We start from the raw sequence: 27,328 nt of genomic DNA on the forward strand, positions 1-27,328 counted from the left end.
TCAACCAAACAGAATAGATTTCAATGACATAAAAAATTAACAAACTGCTATGGATTTAACACTTCTCAAAGATTATGAAGCTCAGTTAACATGCAGAATGGAGATGGATTACTAGACTGATGATTGGTTTCTTGCTATATACCAGTGGTTCTCAATATTTTTTAAGTTAAGTAACAATAAACTGTAATTTATTTATGTGCAGAATAATTACATTACAACATAAGCTTTAAAGTAATATTTTTATAAAAGAATTAAATAACCATATTGTTTGATGGAATCATATGACTATTTGTTTCAAATTTACATAAAATTAAAGTTAAAATTATAATACTTAGAAAATTAATGCAATACATGATCTTTGCAGATTTCAGCAATATTGGGACAAATAAATGAAAACACCACTCGCATCTCCTCTTCTAAATTTCCTAGTCTCTCGTGTTTCTTTCTTTTTATATTAACTATCATTGAAAATCCTACGTCAAAAAGATATGACAAGGAGAAAACAACAATGTGTTAAGTGCTTTTTTTGCTAGACCCGAGTATTCATTTTTAATAGAGATCCAGACATTTTCAGGAGTATCAATAAGCGTCAATTTTAAAAGTTTTTTTTCCGTTGCACATAATTTATCAGTCATTATAAGAATACTTTCATTATTTCCTTGCATACTTATAGTGACAGTATTGCAGTAAGCAAAAAGATCAGCCACATAGCCAAATTATTGCACCAGTTATCATTTTTCATGTACGTAGAAAAAAATTCAAGTTCTTCTGTTTAAAAAAATCAGTAATATGTTTTTTAAACGCAACATACAATTTAAAACCTTTTCACATGACAATCATCTCACTTCTTCATGAAGAAGTAAAAATATTTGTAGTTTCAACCATAGCTGAATAAAGTTGTTTAAAAATGTGACATTTCACTGGTCTCATTTTAATAAAATTAACCATGGTTAACTATTTGATTCAATACCTCATTTAGTTTTCCAGGCAATTTTTATGATAAGTATTTCTTGGTAGAAGAAGCAGTGATGAAATATTATTTTAATTCATTGTTTTCGTTAAAGCTCACACCATCAGTTCAAATACCAATACATAGATTACATGGTAATTTATTCAAATAATATCTACATCTCAAAGACAAATTACAGACATAAAGCATCAACATCTTTATATGAACATTTGCACAGGTATGCTTTGAAGTACAAACCTCAACATACTGAGTTTGATATTGAAACCTACAGATACACCAAGTGATATAGAAACTATATATGCAAATGCAAAGGAAATATTAAGTAAAGCTTCAGAAATTCAAACAAACAATATATACTGCAAGAGAAAAGATAGTTGCTAAATGCAATAGTGCTACTGACTTTATAAAAGTACAGAGTACTTTAGACTTACAAAGTACAAAGTATGTAAGTATTAAAAGTACAGAAACGTACTTCTAAAGTATTAAAAGTGCATTAATGATGCAATATGGTTAAATGCTAAAACTGACGGTTATAACATATAAATGTAGGAAGGATACTTAAATAAAACAGACTGAGTTGTTATATATGCAAAATCGGAGATGAATATAAAATACAGATAGAAAAAATGGGGTTAACCAATATCCTAAAACTAGAGTTACTATTACTGAATAATTAAAAAAATCTTAGTGCAATATACAGATATTTGATGATAAATTTATCAATAATTTGTATGAATGTACTCAGAATTGCAATAATTTCAAAAATCTCATTATTATATAGGTGATTTTAATATTGATATTAATAGATTAGATTAAGAAACCATAAATTTACAAATTAATTTCTTTAAATTCAGATACATTCCATACTTTAAAAAGCTTTATTACATCTGTAAATGAGAGTAATTCTTGTTTTGATAATGACTATATTAAATCAAACCACAATAAAACAATCAATAAAATGAATTATAATCTAATTGATCATTATTCACTATTTTTGGATATTGCACAAGAGATTATATATAATAGTAGCAGTATAAGTAATGTAAAGAAAATAAATCATAAAAACTTATACAATTATGCAGTCAAACAAATTTTGATGTGGTAAATAAAAGAACTGAATGAAGCGACAGAATTCTTAGTCAATACTATAGTTGAAATCATAAGTAAAACAAAAAATAAAAAATAATAATGTATGAAGGAAGCAATGAATTAGTCCGTATTTAATAAAATCATGTAATGTTAAAGAATGACAATACAAGCTATAGAAAAAATACAGAATGAAATAATAAAACACTCATACAAAAAATATGCCAAAAAATTTAGCATATTTTAACAATAGCAAAAAAAATGAAATATGAAGAGTCTAAACTGAATAAGTATAAAACTAATACAAAAAGATCATGGAATTTTGTGAATAGTAAAATTGGCACAAACAAAAAATTCAGTAGGGCATTTTGTTGTGTAATAGGTGAAAATAATAACAATGAAATACCTACAGCATAGATAATTATTTCAATCATTATTTTGGAAATGTAGGAAAAGTTACAGTGGGATCCATTAAACAAAATATATCCAGTTGTACAACTAAGCATAGAAAAACCATCAGATTAAAAAATCTTGTTGGTTTTATATTTTTAAAACCAACAATCTCTACTGAAGTTATAAATATGATAATGCAACTATAAAACAAATCTGATGGTGCAGACAACATACATGGTAAAATCAAAAAGGAAATTACTAATCCCCTAATATTTTTACTTATCTAATATTTGAGTAAGGAATCTATTCTAATTATTTCAAATCAGCAGAGGTAATTCCTGTTTTTAAGTCAAGAAATATTAAACTACCTACAAATTATAGGCCTTTATCATTGATCTCGAACTTTACAAAAATATTTGGAAAAATATTGCATACAAAATTATCAAACTTTGCATAAGTTATTCTAAGAGTCAGTGTTTATCAACACTACTGAAGAACAGCAATATTGATCTGGTTGCAATCCAGGAAAACACATTGTAACACTGAGGAACAATTGCAGAAAAGAGGCAGAATACCTGGATATGAATTACTTGGTGCCACATACCATGATGCATACGGCGTCGGTACTTACGTTAGACGCGATATAGGACTCTCCCATCTCCGCTTCCATGGACAATGAAATTCATAATGTTGTAGTTAAAATCAGGAGTATAACTGTGTCCAATATCTATAAACTGCCAGCTGTATCATGGCCAACGTCAGTAATCCAAATACAACCTCATCCTGCAGTCTACTTGGGTGATTTTAATAGCCACCACGAGCAATGGAAATATAAGAACGGTGAGGCTCTGGTGAGGTGGGCTGAGAATCTTAGTCTTGTCTTTGATGCTAAGACCTTTACTTTTAAATCAGCGGCTTGGAGGCAGAAGTATAACCTGGATCTATGTCTCACCTCAACCGACAGCAAAAGTCGGCTGCTGTTAGTCACCTAAAAAGTTCTCTGTGACTTTCCCCACAGCCAGCACCGTCCAGTTATTATAGAGGCAGGTAGCCAAATTTCTCTCGTGACCTCTGTACCCCGCCCTAGATAGAACTTCAAAAAGGCTAATTGGGAAAATTTTTCTACGGTGAAAAAATGGTGAAAATCTTTCTATGGTGGATAAATGTCTAGGCTGAATACCACCAATCAGCAAAACCTATAGCAGATTTACTGGAGCAGTAACAAGTACCGCTAAGAAGTGCCCCCTAGAGGGTTTCGCAGTGAATATATCCCAGGGTGGTCCCAAAATAGCAAAGTTCTCTACCAAAGCTTCCTTGAGACAGGCGATCTAGAGTGGCAGACGAGCTTCTCCATAGCCTCGATGCTGCAAGGCAACAGAAATGGTGGGAAGCCTGAACTTTCAGACCTCAAGTCGTCATGCATGGACTCTGCTAAGAAAATTATAAAGCATATCTCCTATTCAGAGACCAAAGCCAAGTATCTCCCTAAACACCGTAGCATCCCACATAGTGGCAACATCCAGAGCACTAAGAGACAGGCCGCACACACTTGAGATAAAACGCGAACTAAGAAACTTAAGGAGGAAGGCAGGAGAAACTGAGTACGCTCATCCTTTTACACTTAAAGAGATTAAGTCGGCGCTCAAAGATGTTGCTCCAGCAAAAAAACCAGGGTTCAATGGTATCAATCTGGAATTGTTATTAAACTGTGGAAAATACACAAAACTTTGGCTGGCCAGATTCTTCACTGACATAATGCAGACCAGTAGCGTGCCCAGAGAGTTCAAGCAATCGAAGATAGTAGCCATTTTAAAACCAGGGAAATCAGCAAACTTACCTAAGAGCTACAGGCCTATAGCATTGCTATCAGTGACATATAAATTGCTAGAAAAGCTTATCGACAACAGAATCTGTCATATGATGTTATACCAATTGAACAAGCAGGCTTTAGACCAAAACGAAGTTGCACCGACCAAGTTCTCTCGGTCACAACGTACATTGAAGCGGGATTTCAAAGAAATCTTAAAACCTCAGCTGTAAGGACTGTAAGACTTATGCATTCATTGATTTATCGGCCACTTACGAACTGTCTGGAGAGAAGGTGTGATTTGTAAGGTGCTCTGTGTGATCCCATGCAAACTAACAGCTCGCCTCCTTAATAACATGTTGAATAACAGGATGTTCCAAGTTATCATGGGATCCGATATAAGCTCACCAAGGAAACTCAAGAATGGCCTGCCACAAGGATCGGTAATTGCGCCTCTCCTTTTAAGCCTCTATGTTGCGGATATGCCAGAGACAAGATCTAAAAGACATGGCTACACTGATGACTGGGTGCTAACAATAAAATTTAGATCATTTGAAGAGTCGTCACTTGAGAGAGAAGGTCCTGAAGGCTGACCTGGAGAAACTGGGAAGGTACTTCTGGAGATGGCGCCTCCAACCAAATGCTAGTAAAACAGAGGTGTCATGCTTCTATCTGAGTAACAAGTTCACTAATAGGGAGCTTAAAATTCTATTCAAGAATACATGGCTCTTTCACAATAAGACACCAAAAGACCTAGGCGTGACACTTGATAGAACACTTTCATTTAAGGAGCACTTAATGAAAACTGCAGAGAAATTGAAAGCGAGAAACAACATTATACATAAGCTCTGTGGAACAACGTGGGGGCCATCAGCTTCCACTTTGTGTACATCGCCTCTGAACCTGGTCTTCTCAGCTGCTGAATATTGTGCGTCAGTGTGGCTTAACAGGTCTTATGTTCATAGAATTGATGCTCTACTTAATAACACTATGAGAATGATTGCCGGGGTTATCAGGTCTACTCCTGTGGAATGGCTCCTGGTATTGAGCCACATACCACTCCCAAACCTGCGCCATATGAATGCTCTTTTAAGAGAGTACAAAAAGATTATGGACAATCGAAACTTACCAATACATGAGGACATTGAGGATGCCAATCGTGGCCGCCTTCGATCTAGAAAGCCACTTATCAAAATAGCAATTGCTGCACAGAGGACGGATTTAACCTAACTGATGCCTGGCATCAAGAATGGACAACAAAGCAGAATAACCAATCTCATGTATTACTCAAAGGCCACCAGGTTTTGACTTGCCACGTAAGACATGGACAATGTTAAACAGAATACGAACTCAGCATGGTAGGTGCACCTATTTCCTCTATAAATGAGGTAAAACAACGATGCCACTTTGCGAGTGTGATGAAAATCAAACTGTTAAACACATCACAGAAGTTTGCCCTAGGACAGCTTATGAAGGGAATCCTGAAGATTTCCTGATGGCGACTCCAGAATCAGTAGCATATATTAATTTGTTAAATCTTTGTTTGTAATTTTTTTTTATAACTGCTGTTATGTTTTGGTGCCATACGCTAAATAAATAAATATCAAACTTTTTTGAAAAGTATAATATTACACCTAAATCTCAGTCTGGTTTTAGAAAAAGGAACAAAAGATGCCACTGCTGAAATTACAAAACTGATTGCTGAAAATTTAATGGTAAAAAAACAGTAGCCGCAATTTTTTTTTAGATTTGGTACAGGTTTTTGACACTGTTAACCATAAATTACTTTTAAACAAATTAGAAAATATAGGTATAAGAGGAAATGTGTTGCAGTTAATAAAAAATTATTTGTATAGTAAACAAATTGTGAAAATAATATTAAAGGTAATTTCTATGACAATAGATACTGGAGTACCACAAGGTACAGTACTTGGACCATTGTTATTTATATTATATATAAATGATATTTTTATAATGATTTCAGATACTGAATGTATTATATATTATATGCAGATGATACTTGTTATATATAGCTAACAATTGGGATGAAACTAAGCGAAAGGCACAACACTTATTTAAGAATATAAAAGGCTATCTTCATGTAAGTAGATTATCATTAAATATTAACAAAACATGCATGGCATTTTCAAATCACATTGATTAATTATCCAATGAATTTAATTAGTATATTGAACAGAAAATCATTAAAAGCTGAGCAAACTAAGTATTTAAGAATTATCATTGATTAACACTTGCAGTGAAATTATTGAATATTGTGCAAAAAACCAAATATATGATTTAAATGTTAGACTTAGTAGCTACTAAGTAAGTACTAACTGTTAAAAATTTTTCATGATTATGCATGGTTATATTATGGTATAGTTTTTATCGTATTACTCCATGGAGAGGAGCAAATCAGAACAATTAAGAAAATATTCATAATAAGGTTATCAAGATTCTCAAAAAAAAAAGAATAGCAATGCTCAGTTACCCAATAACTTACATAAAAAGTACACATCAGAAACAATCACATAACATTATAAAGAACTATCACATAAATATATTAATAACAGTTCCATTACACAAAAAAAGTTATATTTTTGCCTAAGTCAATAATGAAAAAACAAAAACATGTAAGTATTTTATTTCAATTTGTTAACACCTGAACTCAAAAATATAAGCTTCAAAAATATCAAAATAAATTGGAAAATTGGGTTAGTGTATAATTATGTAATGTTTTATGTAATGTACTGGGTCATGTAATGTTTTAAGTAATTGTGTATTGTATCTTATTCTGCAACCTGGTGATGATCAATATAGATTTTTTAGTTATCAAGTTTAGTATGATAAGTAATTAATGTAAAATTTATTATACATTGGATGTTTTTCCAGGGTGCATACAGATGGTTAAGCATCTCTGCAGTGTTCAATGAGTAGTTACATAACATTTTATGCAATTATGTATTGTATTTTATTCTGTAATGTAGTAATAGATAAATAGATATATAGATATAGAGATAGAGAGAGATATAGATATAGAGATAGAGATAGATAGAGATATAGATAGATAGATATAGATATAGATAGATAGATAGATAGATATAGATATAGATAGATAGATAGATAGATATAGATATATATATATATATAGAGATATAGATAGATATGATAGAGATATAGATAGAGATAGAAATAGATAGACAAAGATATAAAGAGATAGATACATACAGATAGATAGGGACGGATAGATGGATAAATAAACAAAAAAATAAAAATAAAAATGAATAAATAAATAAATTAAATAAATAAAATTAAATAAATAAAATAAAATAAACAAAACAAAACAAAAACAAATAAATAAATAAATAAATAAATAAATTCCTTGCCAATTGTATGCCCCAAAAGTTCCTGGCAGCATAAAAATGATTTATGGTTTTCTGCTCATATAAATCGTACAAAGCCAAACAGATGCACCTTTCCACATAAATATATTAATAAGAGTTCCATTGCATGAAAAAAGGAGTAATTTTGCCAAAAGTCAACAATGAAAATAAATAAAATTTATTTAATTATAATTTTTTACTTTTTTTATTTATTTACTTTTTTAAATGAATAGTTGTGAAATTTTGATACTTAATTATCTGAATTTTCCTGAGGATGGATGAAGATCCAAAAGCGCTAGAATATATTTAAACATTTTATAACTGTTGGTAAACTGAACTTTCATTATTTATGTATTCTTGAATATTATGCAAATTACAAAAATATTAAAATAGTTTTATCTAAATGGCAGGCTATCAAATAAATAATAAATATTTTATTTCTGACATTAAGCCAAATTTGGAAATATTAGCAATTAATAAAGATGAAATAAAATTAAATATATTAGAAAAATATTACATATATAAATACTAACAAAATTTCATTTTGATAAACCATCAGACAGTGTTTGAGAAGACAGTCTTCCACAAACTGCAACAGATAGCAGCTCTGATACAAATAAATACACAATTTTCATTATTTTAGTCCTTTTATTTTTAATTTTTACTAGCAGACCCGGCAATGCTTAATTGAGTATACATATTTGCTAGATTTGAGTATATATATATGTATAGATTAAATGAACACAACTGAAAGTTTCATAAAACATTAAAAAAATGAATATTATGGAACTTCACAAAATTTAACCTTTTCCTATTTCCCTTTCCGCTTCACTCGACTTCCTTTTCCCATTTTCATCTGTACCATATTCCCTTTCCCTTTCCCCCACAATTTTCCCCTTTCCCCTTTTATGTTTTTTCCCTTTCTCCCTTTCCCCCACGCATAAATCGGACCAGTATTTTTATAGTCTATAGTGAACACACATATCAGAAACAATGAAATGGAATCGTAAAATATTTAAGACAGCATGTGTTGCTTTTATGTCAAACAAATAGCTCTGTTTTTAAAAAAGCATGTTTTTACCAGTCGCAGGTGTGATATCTTAGGTATATAAATAGTAGGTATATAAAAACACGCATGTATTGAAATGCAACATTGTGTCAAAATTTCAAAGCAATCAGTGAAGAACTTTTGGAGATTTAAAATTTTAACAAACATTTACATTTCTACTTATATAGATATGTAGTAATGGAATTTTTTCAATCATGCTGAGGATGGATCCCATGAAAGTACTTTCATGGTAAAATTAAGGTAAGATGTCTTATCTCAATATTCTGTACTAGGTGGTTTATTTTAACAGAATTTAAATATATATATATATATATATATATATATTTAAATTTTCTTTCTTATTCCCTTATTTATATATTTATACGTTACATGCATTTTTTAACATGTTTCATAATAAAATTACATTATCAAACTGATAAATGAAATCTAACATGCATATATGAAAAAATCATTTCAACGTAGAAAATACATACTACTAACTAGCATAAAAATGTTAAAAATAATAAAACAAGTAGCATTTTTAAACAGAATACTAATGATAAACTTAAACTGAAAATGTGTCAGAAAGAAATATAAAGAAATAATAATTAAATCGCAAAGCCTTTACATTTTATATTTAAACAGCATATGAACAGATTCGTTTTTAATGAAAGAATGATTTTAATAAATAAGTATTATTATTAAATTAAACTCTGAATGACAAATTATGTTACTCACTTGAAGCCAAGTGTTAATCTCAATTCTGCGAATTCCTTCAACAATTGCTTCATAAACTTCTGTCCATTGACCATAATCAAACCATAATGTGAGTAGTCTGAGAGTATCCTGAAGAGAGCTTCCATGTGACAAAGCAATTGAACGGAAAAACCCCTCGACTGCTGGTATTGTGAATTGGGTGATGTAGTGAGCACTAGGCTAAAAATGAAATTTTTAAAACCAATGTCACAAAAAATTCTTACTATAAATATATCCTTCTAATAAATTTCAAGCAATTCCAAAAATAAAATAGATAATTTTTCTTACCTTATATTTTATCAACAAAGGTAAGTTAAAAGTCATCTACACTTTTCATTCTACAATTTATTTACACAAGGTTCAATGTATATATCAAATTTCTACATAGCCACTTCCCTTGACAATGCACTTGGTTCACTGGTCTAAAAGTTTGTGTATCCTTCCAAGAAGAAGGTTTTCAGCTTCTTCTGCACTGCTTCCTGCATGTCTAAATCTGTGAAAAATCAACTATCTCACAAAGCATCCTCGAGCGGCACTTGATGAAAATCAGAGGCAGCAAGATCTGGGCTGCAGGGAGGATGTGCCAGTACTTCAATATTCAACCTGATGGTTTGATCAATGTGTTGGTTGTTGATCAGCCTTGTGCAGGCAGGTGTTGTCTTGCATTTTCTTCGACAATAAACCTGTGTTTGGTGCAAATTTCTAGCTTCCGCTTGTTTTCCAACATTTTATTGTAAATAGTGCTATTGACTCTAGTCTCCTTTTGAATCAAGTGTTCCACCATAGGGCCTTTTGCATCCTAAAAAATGATTAGCATAACCTTTCCCACCGATGGCTTAGTCTTGAATCTTTTTTTCATTGGAGATCCTGTGTGTTTCCACTCCATATTACGCCATTTCAATTCTGGCACATAGTGACGAACCCACGTTTCATCAACAGTGACTATTCCGCTCAAAAATGTGTCACCTTCCTTGTTGAAGCGATCACATTAGCGTTTGCAGATATCAACACATTTGAAATTGTGTTCTGCAATAAGCTGTCTTGGTACCCATCGCACACAAACTTTACAGAAGTCAAGCTTGTCATGGATGATTTGATGGGCAGAACCATGACTGATGTTCAAAGAAGGCACTACCACATCAATGGTAACTCACCTCTTCACCAGAACCATCCCTCAAATTTGCTGAATTTTATCATTCATGGTAGAGATTGATATGATCCTGCTCCCTCTCCGTGCATCACACTCATCTGACCATTTTTAAACGTCTCAATCCATGGAAAAACACTGTCCCTGTGCTGTGATAAAAGTCTACAATGAATTTCAGCCCCCTTTAAACCCTCTTAACAGAGAACAGAGAAATCAGATTACTGGTTTTGTTCCTCCTTGGTGCAAACTGCTAGTGAAGCAGACATGTTTACACTGTAATAGCCAGAAGGCACATGACACAAAATGGTTTGGTGGACAATGATTTAAGAGCAACAAGGAAATCACTGTTGCCATAACTGGGTATTCTAAGGAGCTTGACAAATTACATTATAAAGTTAGTAAAACTACATTAGAGCACCATTATGAAATGTGAATTAATCTTTGTGGAAATTATATTGAAAAGTAAAAGCAAAATAATCCAAAAAAATGTTGTTTCTTTGTCAGGCCAGGAATGTTTCATATAATGATTAAAGGAATTTTTTCTATTAAAGGTAACATTTGCTGCTCAAGTTTGACTAAAACTTTAGCTATAATCCTGATATTTACATAAATAAACAATTCTTTTTCATTCATAAACACATTATTTAAATTTATATCATTTACAATATTTTCTCTTACAAAATGTTGTTCTTTAACCTCTAACTCTTCGCCATAAAGATCACAATACAATTGGTTACATACATTAGACTAAACAAATATTTATGGGCAATCTGTCTTTAAATTTCCTTATTTATATAAAAAAAACCACAAATGAACATTACTGCATGTATAATTTAAAATGACAAAATGTTCTATATCTATAAAGCATAACAATCTACTTGTTTAATATAACAATTTGTTTTGCATTAAATAACAGTCAGATCCCAATTATGATTACTGAATAAAGTTCATGTAAACAATTAGGACAGGTTCAATTCTAGTCAAATCTTTCATTCACCATAAGCACAATCAATTTTATTACTCTTTTACAAATTATTATTTTCACAGTACTGATAATTTTCATCATTCAACTAATTTGAAAGGAAAAAGAAAAAATTCTTTTTATCTTTATTTACTTTTGGTATTTGATAAATTTTCTTAGTTGTCTTCCTTATGAAGATAAATAGAAGTGTTAGTATAATTATATATTTTATAAATATCTTTTCAAAGTGAGTCAAAGTGAGTATATCATACAAATTTATTATTCATTATTATTGTTTATCAAACCCTAAATATCTGTTATCAACAGCCACTGACTGTGTCCACTGTCTGAGTAATAAGTCTGATGCAGATCCAAACCAAATTGCCCTTTCTTAGAACAGTTGCCAACAAAATGATTCAATTGACAATTTACTAACCATTAGACATGTTATAACTGAATGAATTAAAAAAAACACTGGTAGTATCTAATGTAACAATCAATTTTCAAGTCACTACAAATGATTTTTATAATGAAATTTCATAACATTATTACATTATAAGGTCTGTGCTTAATAAAATTACAATATTTAAACCAAACCTTACCATTCCTGATCTTGGAGTCGGTTCCCCAATAGTCTGTTGCTGATGTTTATAGAATAGCACTGTTTCAAAATTCATAAATGCCCATGCATGCCATGCCTTGTACCAAGTAGTGTCATGACCGGTTGCAGCAGCATAGTACTGTAGAACAGCTGGAATTGAATGCTCATTAATGCCCTGCAGGCTTTCCTGCCACTGCCCAAGTTTTAAATAGCATCTAAAGATACGAGATTTAAATTTTAAATAAAAAGTTGTCCACATCACATCTAGATATAAATATTTCATAAGTGTCATAAAAAGTATTAACAAATTACACAATGTATGACATTTTTATGATTTATATTATAAGCATTTTTAATAAAATATTTCAAACAATAATACGTTTTCCAGCATATTATATTAGAACACTAAAATTTACCATAATAACATGAAGTACAATAACATTATTGTGGTACAGTGTATGCGCTAGAATAAATAATACAACAAAAAATTGTATAAAATATTATTGACTATTTATACCAACTTTTGTTAACACGTAGTAAATAATTTGTTAAATATACTTTATTATTTTTTAAATGACTAAGATAGATAATATAATGTTAGCAAACAAATCTTAATAAAATTAACAAACAGCAGAATAACTGGCAACTTATACATAAGGAGTACTACAGCAGCCTCCCAAAATTATTTTTTAAGTTCTTTTTATTCACGCATGCACAATATATTAACAAATATTAATAACAATTAAGTTTCAATATGTATATTTCATCCTCACTTCAGCCATTTCAATCCACTGCAAGATGAAGGCCTCTTCAGTACGTCTCCAACTGATATGGTATGTGATCTTCTGCCAATTCGGTCCAATGTACTTGATATCATCAATCCAACAAGCCTTTAGTCTTTTTCATGGGCGTTTAACATCTAGTGATATCCATTCAAATGATAATTTAATCCATCTGCCATCAGTTCTTCTTGCTACATAGCCTGTCCAACACAATTTTAATTCTTAAACTTTCATGATAATAAAATGTACTTTTATTTATTTTCTGATCCATTTACAGGTCTTCCTATCCCATCTGGTAACTCTAAGAATCATCATTCCATATTTTTTTGTGCTACCTGCAGCTTCTCTATAATGATTAAATAATTAACATCCAAGTTTCTCTTCTATAAATAAAGACTGGCAGGATGTATTGATCAAAAACTTTCTTTTTAAGGCAAACAGGAAGTTTGCTCTTGAAAACACTAATGACTGCCATGACTAAAGTCTCGCAAATGACTGCCATCCAAGCTTAACTCATCATTCAACTTCTTTGATTGTATCACCTTCAGTTGACATCTGTTGGCCAAAATAAATGTAATGATCTACCTGTTAAAGTTTGTCTCCAAGACAAAAATCTTTCTTTCCTTGGCACAACTTGTTCAACTTGTTGAACATGACTTGGCTCTTTGTAAGGTTCATCCTTATACCATAGGATTCGCCAGCCATTTGCAGTTCTGAATGTGTCTTTGTAGTTCTGGTTCTTGTGAGAACTACATCATTTTGAATCTCAGGTGGTTTACATGAAGCACCATTTATTCATATACCCTCTTCTTCCTATCCAGCTTTTTAAATACCTCCTACCGAAGTGCATAATTAATATAATGTCGTCTTGTCATACACCTTTTTGTACATTTATCTCTACTTATATTCACTGACACAGATGGTACCTTTAACTTCTTCGTATATTGATTGTAGCAAGTTTATGTAGACAATATTTACACCTTGATTATGTAATGCAGTTATTAAGGCTTGTGTTATTACAAAATCAAATGCCTTTTTTGTAGTCAATAAAAGCCATATATATATATATATATATATATAGGGGGCACAGTATACTAAAAGTGTCTCTCCATGATTTGCTGAACAACCTGTATTGATGATCCTTTGTGCTAAAGCCGCTTCAGAAGCCTGCCTACTCCTTTGGTTGTGATTGATTCAGTGTTGGTAGCATTCATTTTGCTATTACCTTGGTGAAAACCTTGTAGATAATCGATAGGTTTAAAACATATAAGTTAATTTTGGTTTTTGAGCCACCTTGAGTACAGTTTTGCAAGTGCTGCATGCAATGTTTTTCCACCAGCTTTCAGCATCTCAACAGTTCCTGAAGCTTATCTGTTCCTGAAGCTTTTCCATTTTTCACTGATTTAGAGCTTTGTTACTTATTCTACTAAAAGGTCTAGTGCATCTTCTTCTACAGGGAACTTTAACTTTGATTAATTTTGGTCCTTGTATGGATTAAAATAAAAATTTTCAGTTATTCTTAATATTTCCAAAGATGTTCTGCACATGGAACCATCTCATTTTAAGCCAAAAATTTGCTTCTTTTATTCACCAGTTTATGTTTTGATCTATTAATTTCCTTATCTTCTTCCATCATCTTTTGCACTAGTTTGTTGTACAACTGACAAATTTCTTCCTGGATGCATTTGCTTTACTTATGGTCTTACAAAGTTCAACATATTCCAATTTATTAATAAAGTTTCCTGAATTCCTCAGTGTCCACGGTTTTTTCATTATACAAATAGTTTCAACTGAGATTTTTAAATCTAGATGTTTGATGGTACTATAGACTTAGCCAAATTAAGTATACTGTTGACAGATCCTTCATTGTGTTTTCATAGGTCTCTATATCTTCCTGTAACAGAAAGAACCAATTCAATAGATTAAACTCAAAACGGCTCTTATTTCCTAACAGCTTTCCAGTGTTTATTTTTATTTTTCTTGAGGTTTTTATCATTTTTTCACATTTTCTTAAATCTATTCTCACTTTAACTCTGACTTACATAGCCAGCTGAACTTCCCCACATCCATTTTCAACTGCATTTTTTCTCATAAAATGTATTAAGAGATAAAATCCTTGTCCTGCAAAATCCATTAGCAAGTCAGCCCTGCCATCTTATTCTCCACTTCCATATGGACTAACTGGATTTTCATAAGTTCTTGTTTTTCCTTGCATTAACATCACCCATAAATATTTTGCAATGGCATTTTTCTTTGTCTTGAATATACGCAATATCATCATAAAATTCTTCAATCTCCTTATTACTGTAGCTTATTTTTGGTGCATAAGTTTGAAGGATTTGAAGCTTATAATGTTTTTTTAGCTGAAAGATGATACACTAACTTTCTCTGTCGGATATACTTTCAGATTTTGCTACTGAATCTATTACCTTCCGACTGAAGAGAAATCCAATTATACCATCAATGCCACAGAGGAAAAGTAAATGCCCTGTGTCAAGTACAATCAGGACTTCACCTTTTTGATAATTTCACAAATCCTATATACCAATTAATATTATCAAATTCTTTCAGCAATTCTTAAAATCAGGTTCCGCTTTCGTTGTCTGAATGTAAGCATTCCTATGTCCAAATTCCAGTGGCAGGCTGATTTAACCTGGTGATTTCTAGCACCCTCTGCCTTCAGGCATTACTTTCCATTGCTATGAGTACTTATCACAGGGCCTTAGGGGAATGAGGGTGTATCTGAAGTTTTTATGATATGTTGAAGGAGTGGACCATAATCTGCCATGCTGCTCCATGGCAGGTTGGCAGATGTTGGATCACATTAGTCAGCAACCTACAGTTTGACCAGAATCTTTAAAATGTTTTATTTTCCTTTGTTCTATCATTATTGTCAACTGTTAGATTGTATTTTTATTATATTTTTAATTAAATATTTCCCTAATATACACATTTTTTTATCATTATTACAAATCACTAAACTTTTTTATAACTATGATATGTTTGCATGCTAACAGATGGTCAGCTACACTAGATCTCTTTTTTTGTTTTTGTATGCTGTGTAATGTTCTGTAATTCTTTTTTAAAATAATATATTGGTTTTACTACTATAAATATTATTACATTCATTGCATTTAATTTTGTATATTCCTCTTAATTCCTCCATATTATATTTTATAATATTATTTGGTTTATATGCTTTTTTACATTTATTCTTATCATATACATTAATCATTTTTTCTATTATTTTATTTGTGTAATTGTATTTTAAGTATAAACTATTACTAATCTTTGTGTTATTTTATAAATACTGTTGTATTTTAGTATAATTAATTATCTTGGTATTTTTTACTATGCTTTTTGTAAATTATTTCTATAACTGCACTCTCAAAACCATCAAATTATATTGCAATTTATTTTATTTTATATATTTCCTTTTTAGAATTTATTTTTACTGTTTTTTGTACAATGAACTGTCCTAAATATCATTTTTTTCTACATATAAATTTTTTTTACCATGGGTGAAAATTTATAATAATTTTAAGATTTAATTCTCATAACAATAATTATCAAAAACAAAAAACAGTCAAATAATAATTTTAAAAAATTTACTAATGTATTTACATAAAATTCAAGTATAAAAATTCAAATTTTAAAATAGATTTAAGATAATAAATTTAAATTATTTATCTTAAAATTCTGTTTATTATTACATCTACTAAATTCACACAAGCGCTTTAACTGTGGCCACAGCTTCTTCAGGTGTTTTATCAAATAAATCTGTAGAGTTGTTACTCTCTCAGTCATTGAGTTACAACTGAATTGCTATTACAAGATATTACATACTCTATAGGTGGTGTATATAACTATTGTAATATTTTTATATTATCTAAAATTCTCCTAATCCATTCATCTTTATCAAAAACTAATTGTTCATTTATATTCAATCATGGAAGCATATGTTAAGTCAGCATTTTATTAAATAAAGATGAGAACATATGCACATTAGGCACATTATGGAATAACTTGGACCAGCAATTCTCAATAGTTTTAGCTCCACGACTCCCAAAAAATAAAAAAAATATGTAGTGAATATTTTGCAACCTCACCCCCCCCCCAAACAAATGAAACCTAATTACAACTATTTAGCTGTATTGATAGCGATGGGTTTCATACCCATCGCTATGCATGCATCGCATGCATGTATGAAGTGTACAAACAAGAGCCATTTACAGATTCCAATTTAATGTGTAGATGCTCCTTGTAATTTGGTCTGCTTCCACAATATTCGCTGTGACAGTCATGCTCAAACATATATATGGTGTGTTTGAACACGTCATGCTCTCAGCAGTATAAAAGAAGAGTAAGGGATTGCAAACCCACCAGACTGGTCTAGTGATGAGCTCGTCATCACAAATCAGCTGATTTCAAAGTCAAGAGTTCTAAGGAGGTTCAAATCCTAGTAAAGGCCGTTATTTTTAAACAGATTTGAATAATAGATTGTGGATACAGCTGTTCTTTGGTGGTTGGGTTTCAATTAACCATACATCTCAGGAACAGTCAACCTGAGACTGTACAAGACAACACTTCATTTACATCATTCTCATTCATCCTCTGAAGTAATACTTTATGGTGGTTCCAGAGGCTAAACAGAAAAAGAAAGTAAATGATTGTGGAACATCAGTTTAATTTTGAATGCAAAGCGTGCAACTGGTGCCTTTAGTTAAGTTTCTAAAAGTGCAGTTTCATTGAAAATGATAATTGAGGTTTTGGTTTTTTAGTGTGCAGTCAAACAGTGTAATAATTTATTTCTAGTTGTTTTCTTAAAGTATGTAATTTTTTTTGAAAAATTCCAATGGTTTGCTTTTATGATCTGTAAGTTTAGTTTCTAAGTGTTGAAATAATTTAATTGATGGCTTCATGCTTTTATCCGAGAGGACTTGCAAACAATGTCCTTTGGCTTTCCATTAAGTGAGGCTAAACCACAATTTAAATGACTATTATTGTATAATCTCCTCCTTTTACCTAACGATTTGCTGGATGTAGATGACTCACTTTGTTTTTCACAGATTTATCCATTTGTTTTTTTCCAATTAGATTCTTATAAAAAAATGAATACTGATAACCAATACAAATTTACAAATTGAGCTACAACAAAATATTAATTTTATATCCTCAAAATTGTTTCCAACATCGCAATTTTGGCCTACCATACTAAAACAACCAAAATTACAAATCAACCCACAAACATACCAAACAACAATCAGGTACAATTGCCGAATGTGCCTACTCTGGTGGAAAATCATCCAAATGGGTCCCTAGCCACCCAGGCTAGTATTCCACACTAAACACCCTCTACAGTTCTTTTGAGCACCAAAAAACTTAGAAAAATTTTAACAATGTGCAACTCAGCTGTAACTTTCCAGTTACCCTGCAGATCTAGACCTAAACCAATACCCTCAAGTTCCTGACCATCTCTGTATGCCTAAACTCATATTTTGAGCAGACATACAGCACATGATGTGCACCCAATAGATTACAAGGATAATGTGCAATTTTTAAGTCTATTACTAGATAAATCCCTTACATGGGAATTACATATACAGGACTTAGTGTTAAATGAAAAAAAGCCCTAAACATTACTAAATGTTTATCAAACATCAATTGGGGCTCAGGTAAAGAAATACTACTGAGGCTGTAAAAAGCATTGGTTCAATCAAAACTTGACTACGGATGTATTGTATATTCATCCACTAGGAAGTCTCATTTAAGAAAGGTAGACGTAATACATAACAGCAGAATAAGATATGCAACAGGCGCATTCCGTACAAGTTCGGCGACTAGTCTAATGTCGGAAGCTGGAATAATGCCACTGCATTATAGAAGAGAGATCCTATTGCTAAGATATGCAGCCTTTCCTACCCAAATAAATAACAAAATTTTTAACAATCATCCTTTGGCTGCATTATATGAACATCATGCTACCTATTCCAGACCAGCTGGAATAAGGTATCACGAACACCTTATTCCACTGTTCAAGCGGAATAAGAAAATATGAAGTTGCTTTACCAGAGACATTAGCAATTTCTACAAGAGAAATATCGTCATGGCTTTTACCATCGGTAAACATAAGACTGGATCTCTCTTATGAAGAAATAAAAAAGAAGCCAGTAGTAATAATCATCCAACAGGAATTTTTATCAACCATCAGTAGTTACAAAGAATAAATTAAAATTTACACTAACAGTTTAAAACCGAACGTGGTGTTGGATGCTCCATATATGCAAATGAAGAAGCCCATTTTTAGAAACTGCCAGATATGGCCAATGTTTATACGGCCAGCAGAACTTATTGCCATACAGCAAGCTCTTTGCTATTCAGAACACTGCTGCAAAAAGAGAGTGCTAATATGTTAAAAGTGCACTTACTGCAATTCAGAACATGAACATTAAAGACATCCTTACTGCACACATCCTGTCCATTTTATACATTTTAAATCAACGAGAATAGCGATGTGTATTTGTATAGACTCCAGGGCATGCTGGTATTGTAGGAAATGAAAGCGCAGACGTAGCTGCCAGAAAGATAACACAGTCTGTGATAACTTGGATATAATTCTTGTACAAGTGGCAGATGTTAAAAATTGTCTAACAAATACATTAAGAAACCGGGGGAGTAATGATTGGAGAAGATTAAATACCAAACTAAACTCAGTTAAAACCTCTCCATATAAATGACAGAGCGACACGAAGCTGACTTGCCGAAAACAAGTGGCGGTGATCAGACTTAGAATCGGGCACACACGAATAACAAATTCATATTTGTTAACCGACAAAGAAAGAACAATATGCAGTGCATGTAATAAAGCACTTACAGTCAAGTATCTAATGAAAGATTGTACCATATATGAGGACCTCAGGAAAAAGGTTTGGTCTAAGAAATAGTATTGCTGCTGATTTGCAAAATGGAAATGAAAAAACATAGTTGCGTATCTGCACACCAATGGACTATTAACAAGTTTATAAGGAAATTAAAGCTGTGTTAAGAAATCTGTAAGTGATGTAGTTTAATTTTATATATGTAAAAAAAAAAGTGGTCTTGAAATGTGGCACGTATATGGATGGGAGGAAGTCCTCTTGCCTAGGATGCTCAGGCTCATCAGCATGCAGGAGTTAGGGTGTATTAATGATGGCATGGGGGACCCTCAAGGGTAGGCTGAAGACACGGGGCCAAGGGTGTGCGCAAGACATGCTTGGAGCCAAGTAGGTCAGGACTGGGAAGGCAGCCTCTCTGCTGAGGGGTTCTTCGGCCGTCCTGAACAGATGGTCAAATTCCTCTTATGACGCGGAGGGACCCCAATGGGTTACTTCCTACTACAGGACTATTTATAGGGGGGAGTCAACTGCCTTGGCATCCTAGGGTAACTGATGTGCTGCTTAACAGCGGTTCCAAAAGAAAGGGAGCCAAAAGAAATGTTGGTATTGAGAAGCCTTTCTTTTTCATGTATATATTCCTGTGTTTATTTATTTTTAATTTTAATATCGGGGCCCTTTACACCCTGTAAGTGTTTTAGGTGTTTGTGTTTAATGTTTTGTGCATTTTGGTGCTTTTAAATAAAATGTAAGGGCCTTTTACACCCTTACATATGATGAACCTAATGGTGATATAAACCTCTTTTAAAGAATGTGACAAGGGCTAATGATCTTAGAAGTTGATGACTGTATAACAAAAAAATAAATAAAAAGAGTAAATTTATTATTTTAAATAAAATAAATAATAATAATCAATATTTTCTAGCAATAGCAATGGAAAAATTAGATATAATTAAAAATAGTGACAATAAAATTAAAAATGAACAATTAGTTTTTGATAAAAACTAATGGATTAGGAGAATTTCAGATAATTTAAAAATAATATTAATTATATATGCATAATATATCACAAGGTTGAATATATAACTTATAACAGCAATTCAGTTTTAACTCAATGTCTGAGAAAATAACAACTCTCTACAAATTGTTAATTTTAACTTAAGATTTACTTAGCAAAAACCTGAAGAAGCTGTGGTAAAAGTGAAAGCGCTTGTGTGAATTTAATAGATTTAATAATAAGTATTTTAAGGTAAATAATTTAATTCCATTATTCATGAATCTATTTTAAAATTTGAATTTTTATACTTGAATTTTATGTAAAAAATATATTAGTAAAATTTTTAAAATTGTTATTTGATTCTGTTTTTTTTTTTTGCTTCTGATAATTATTGTTATGATAATTAGAGAGTAATTAGAATTATGAGAGTTTATATTTATTAATCATAAATCTATTTAAAAAAATACATACACACATATTAATTTAGTTACATACACACATATTAATTTAGTAATCCTTTTTCCTTTTTTAAATATACTTTAGTAACATATGTTTTTAAAGATAGGTAGTTACAATAAGACAAAAAAGGCGAGCTTTATTACAGAAAGTACTGACACAAAAAGTAGCCTATTCTACATTTGTTTTTAATTCATTATTTGTTATAATAGATATTGCTATATGTGTTATTAATTAATTATAGTATATAAATTAAATCAAAATCAGCTTGAACTTGACAACTGATTCTATATAATTCATAAACTATAAGAAGGTAGAAAATGCTAAACCTACATACTGAACAACAGTCCAAGGTAATGCATATGTTTTCCAGGACCATACATTATATAATTATTACATTATAAAAATTACATATTGATAATTAATCTTCATAAAATGAAACAACAAAATAAGAAAAAAAAAGTTGAATATTAGATGGACTTTTAAATACTATATGAATACATTCAATGACAAAACAGAAGAGATAAATAAAAACAAACATTAAAAATACTTTTTTTTAACAAACCTAGCCAAAAGCCTACGGTGAAGTTCTTGTTGTTTAGATTCATCAGGTGATGTCCATGTAATCACTGGTTGTTGTAAATACACCTGCACAAACTGATGCAACTGGCTAAAAATAAGAAAAAGAAATAATAATTATACACCAATAAAGGTAAAAAATAAAAACCAAAACGCATACATTAAAGATTAACTTTACACTTATCTTTTATACTTCCAATATTGTATTAAAAAGACCAAAAATGAAATACAAATTTTACGTACATTTTTAAGTAAAATGAATTTCTTTCTGTAAATCAAAATGAAAGTTACACATGCATGCTTGGATGTGCACAACTCTGATGCACTTGTGTAAAGTCCAAGTTGAGTTATTAAAAAGTTGTTAACCACCACTGTGACAGAGGGTGGTTAAACTGTCACCCTGAGTTGTCCTGTTTATTTTTCTAGGTACTGGGATGTCATTTTTCATATGCTATAAAATTACCATTCCTTATTTTTATGCATAAGTTTTAAAATTACGTAGTGAAATAATCATCACTAAAAGAAGCCACAAATGCATTTTAAAGCTAGTAGAACATTAAAGAATTCTATTTAAAACTAGGATTTACATTTACCAAAATGTTTTGTAAATTAAATTTTGTTTCTATGAGTTGGCAATGTGAACAAAACTTCTTTTGTAGAGAAAAAATAATCTAATAAAACTTGAATATGCGAAACAACTAATAGAAAACCTGTAAAAACTCTTTCATTTTTTTCCAAAGTTTTGAATAAATGAAAGTCCACCCATCTATCTCTTACTGTACTTTTAATCTATCTTATACTATGAATTTTAAAAAGAAAAAATGTTATCTTTACTTTTTAATTTTTTTAAATAATAGATAATATAACTGTATGAGTTTATAAGAAAATTTCAAACAAATTAATTTTCTTATCTCAAACTTAGTTCTAATACCCAAGCATTATTTATGTATGAAATAACCAAAGTTATTCTCATAATAATAATTAACCAAATACTTCTAAATTTCAGTTTTAGAAACTTTCTAGAAAGTACTAAGTTCTAAGTATAGAATCTTATCGACAAACAACTTATATATTATAATGATATTTCTACAGAGGGTACACCCTGTTGGATTTTACCTACAAAATTTTCCCCACATAATTCTAAACAAAATTAAAAACACACTGGAATATCAACTGAGTGAATACCAAGGAGAGTTTTGACATACAGATCAGCTGTGCAGATCGAATTCTAAGTCTAAAGTTAATAATGGAAAATTACAAACTTGTCCATAAGCAACTTTTTATTACCTTCAACAACTTTAAAAAAACCTAAAATTATCAAACTGACATTAACAAATACCCAATCCATTGTCGGTTTCATAAACCGAATACCAAAATACCCAATTCCGAGGAGAAATGTCGGTTCCCTTCACCAATAAAACTGAACTTAAGACAGGGGGACTGATTCTCCCCTTTACTTCTTAACATTGCCCTGGACTATATAACGAAAATCTGGCAGGATAAGAATCTTCCAAAAACCAAAATTGGAAGAGGATGAAAAGTTACTCAAATAAACTGCTTACGATTTGCCAACAACTTTCTAGCTTTGAAAAAATATAGTCCAAAAAGGTGGATTAAGAATCTTATGAAAAAACAGAAATTACGGTCACTGACCCTCTTTGCACAAATAAAGTCAAAATTAACAGGAATGGAATTAAACTAGTCAGTATTTTAAATATTTAGGGGAAATCGACTGCAGATTAAAAGAAAGAGATCCTCTTTGCAAAACAGAATTTCCAAAATTAGAACAAGGTTTAACTGTACATACCTACAATAAAAATGCCTTTCAATATACTCCAAAATTCACCATTACAAAACAGTCATTCTCCCAGAGGCACTGTACGCAAAGCTAAAACCGACCAACTAATTAAAACAGAACGCAGGATCATCAGAACCTATTTAAACAAAAATTACAAGAAGAATAGGGTCTGGCGAATTCCCACTAATGAAACCATATACAAAGAAATCGACTCGATGGTCAGCTCGATGAAGAAGGGAAGGATTTCTCATTTTTTTCACATCTTAAGAATGTCTGAAGGCTGAATTCTGAACTACTGGTTCTCAGGAATTTGGAAAAGAAAATTAGCAGAAAATACATCAGAGAAATTAAGAATGATCTCGTAGAAATTAGACTGGGGATCGAGGACAATTTTGATAAGGCAAAAATAAACAACACTCTCAAAACACACAGACACTACAAAAAAGACCCAAAGACATGTAGTGGAAGTTACAGATGAAATGCAGAAACAAAGATCAGATCATCTTAAAACATACTGGCAGAATTAGAAGGTTAAGGCACTGCGCTCTTCGAAGAACATTGGAAATTGATTGACTAGCGGTCCAATGTGGCCTCAAAAGAAGAAAAACATATATTTCTAGATAAATAAAATAAAATTAAAATGAGTTATTGTGGATTATTCACAACAAATGCTAGTAATAAACTAATTAATTTCATTATCACATGTAATGCTTAAAAAAAAGTTAATTACTTAAAATAAAAAGAGTTTCTCCCACATATAAGTGAAGCCTTTGACATCATTAAATAAATATGAGAATTGTATGAAAAGTTTTTAGCCTTAACATGAAGATGGCAGCACTCGTCAACAAAGGTTAGGGAATGTATTTGCACATTTATTGAAAGGAATTCACATAAATTTCAGCCATTTTGGATGCTCAGATGTTGTTTAATAATCGTTTAAGTCATTGTGAGTGTTTTCGTGAAAATTGAAAAAAACTGAATATCGTGCTGTGATTAAATACTTGCACTTAAGGCAATATGCCTACGCAAATTAAAATCAAGTTGATGGCTGTTTACGGGGACTCTGTCCCATCATTTGCCACCATGAAAAGATGGCAGCTGAATTTAAACATGGTTGTACCAGCTTGGTTGATGATGAGTGTTTGGGACGACCAAAAACTGCAACCACCTCCAATATCAAAAATGTTCACCGCATGCAGTGAGTAGAGGTTCTACTCCTGTTGCAAAAACCTTCTTTTCCCATGTCAATAAAGATCGCTGTGATGGTGATGATTTCCCAAAATGCACAAAGAAGATCCTCACCATGGCTTATACTCCTCACTGTTTCCAATGGCAGTAATCATTTTTATCAAGATATGTGTTTTTTTATACATATATTCTGCATAATTTGACTTTTGTCAAAATAGTTTTTTTTCCATGAGATGTTTCAGGTGTCAATAGTTTGGCCACACCACTGTTCGGTGCGAAAGCCCACAAATATACAATTGTGGTAAGGAAATTCATGAAGGAGAATCATACAAAAATCCTCCTTCTTGTGTAAACTACAAAGAACAGCATCTGTGTAGATCAAGATACTGTCCTGCTTACAAATATGAGGTAGCTGTGCAGAAGTCAAAACCCTACAGAAGGTCAGCTACTCTGAAGCAAAGAAGATTGTAAGCGCATGAAGCCTAGAGCATAAACAACTTATGCTCAGGCTGCAGCTGCAGTTCCTGCTCAGACTGCTGTTGATACAGACCAGCTTCTCGGAAAACTTGTCCCTATGTTGGCTAACATGATTGAGAGAATAATTGATAATAGAATGAAATCTATCACTCAAAGAATCTAAAAAGCCTCTGATAAAAGTACAGCCTCCAGACATTCAGTTGACCATGAATAAAAGTGATTCTGAGCAGAAGAAGACACCTACTAAACCGAGGTTCCAGTGAGATTGTGTGATTGCAGTCTTCTATGGAGGCTCCCAAGCCTCCTACAACCGAGGTGGCCTCTAAACCACAGAGGCCACAAAAAACCACACAGGGTGGGGCCTGTTTCCCCCTGCCTGGGGTGGAGACTGGTTCAGGCGCTGATCCATGTGTCATCGTCTGCAGCTTCGATGGTCTCTCCGATTCAAAGGCCAGGAGCTATACGGGCGATGACATTCTTAATGAACACGAAGCTGTTTGTAACATGGAAAAGAAGAGAAAAAAAGGATGGCCGAAAGGCAAACCAAGAGTTTAAATAATTTAATAAATTAGCGAGTCGATAATTCAGTGAAACATTAATGGCTGTTTGTCTAACATCCATGAGCTCCAACGCTTGGTACATGATGTAGACCCAATTTGTATGTGCCTACAAGAAACACATTTTTGTCGAAATGAAAATCTCCAATTAAGAAAATACAATACATTTCGGCGAGTTCAATCGCCAAATATAAGAGTTAGAGGTGGAGTAGTCATATATTGACTAGAGCTATCACCAAAGATGTTGATCTAAATACAAATCTACAAACGGTCGCAATCAGAATGAAGCGTCCACTTCAGATCACTATCTGCAGCATATACTTGCTGAATTTTGATTGGAAGGTGGATGACATAGCACGATTAATTTCTCAGCTTCCCCCACCCATACTACTGGTGGGTGACTTCAATGCAAATAATTATCATTGGGGGTCAGATCGACTTAGGGAACATCACATACAACAGCTTTATCACAAGAAAATATTGTAGTCTTCTTTGATCTGCAGAAGGCATTCAATATGACCTGGCAACATGGAATAATGCCAAGGAATTAAAAATGTATCAAGGCTCCAAGAATTTCTGTTAAGATTTAGTTTGAAAAGAATACTTCATTGAAAACATATAGCTTAACCTGCTAGTAATTAAAAGAGTTTTTATAGTAAACAGATATTTTTATATGATCAAGATGACAAAGAGAAAACATTGAAACGTATGTCCTCAGATGTTCATGGATTTAGTAATACTGTTTATAATTTCTTTAATTTATTAAATTTATTGAATCTGATATCTACGTCTTCTGAAGTTCATGAATTTAAAAATTGTGTTTTTATTGAATGCAAGATGCTTCAGCGTTAATAAATAACATTATTTAAAGTTTAAAAAATAAAAATAAAATAAGCCTGTAAAATCATTCAAACAGAGTAAAAGGAAGAAATAATTTAAAAAAGAGGCTATCAATATTGCATTAACTATTCCCACCAGTGGAGAGAATTATCTCTCCTTGATGGGTATATAATATTGACCAGTTCTATAAATGAAAAAGTAGATTTTGCAATAGTAATTTTTTTTTCAAACAATTGAGTGCCTAATTAAAAATATCCCATTCTTTATTACAACCCAAAAAAGTAGAAGATTTTACAATTAAAAAAAAAAAATCTATAGCAAAAGAACTTATACCATTAAAAAGAACTTTTCATAAATACCTGAATGCTTGTTCCTTTTTGCCAGTAGCCCAAAGATGTTTAGTATAAGCAAATGTGACCTGTGGGTGGTTAGTTGGAAGTGGCTGATCAGGGTGTTGTGATGGGTCCATTCCAAGTAACATCACAAGGGTCTTATGAGACAGATTCTGGATTAAGCAGAAATAAAATAACATTATATGAAAATATATCAAAAATAAGCAAATTTGTTTCAGACAGCTAGAACTACAGTTGTAAGCTCCTCTTTAATTTTTTTGTTATTTGAAGTATCCCA

The 27,328-nt window shown here is 31.6% G+C and overlaps 1 protein-coding gene across 4 annotated transcripts in view; it reads right to left on the reverse strand.

Annotated features, from left to right (window-relative positions):
* The window catches only part of mTor (serine/threonine-protein kinase Tor), a 216,081-nt gene that overhangs the window by 30,058 nt on the left and 158,695 nt on the right, over positions 1-27,328 (reverse strand). For all 4 annotated transcript variants that reach the window (XM_075364225.1, XM_075364232.1, XM_075364239.1 and 1 more), the window contains exons 29-32: positions 27,058-27,203; positions 21,825-21,929; positions 12,154-12,367; positions 9,426-9,623 (exon numbers count right to left, since the gene is read on the reverse strand). In XM_075364225.1, coding sequence (XP_075220340.1) covers positions 9,426-9,623; positions 12,154-12,367; positions 21,825-21,929; positions 27,058-27,203 — 663 coding nt within the window. The remainder of the gene's footprint in view (positions 1-9,425; positions 9,624-12,153; positions 12,368-21,824; positions 21,930-27,057; positions 27,204-27,328) is intronic.

This window comes from Lycorma delicatula, chromosome 1 (genome assembly GCF_047948215.1).
Source record: "Lycorma delicatula isolate Av1 chromosome 1, ASM4794821v1, whole genome shotgun sequence".
NCBI classification, from domain to species: Eukaryota; Metazoa; Arthropoda; class Insecta; order Hemiptera; family Fulgoridae; genus Lycorma; species Lycorma delicatula.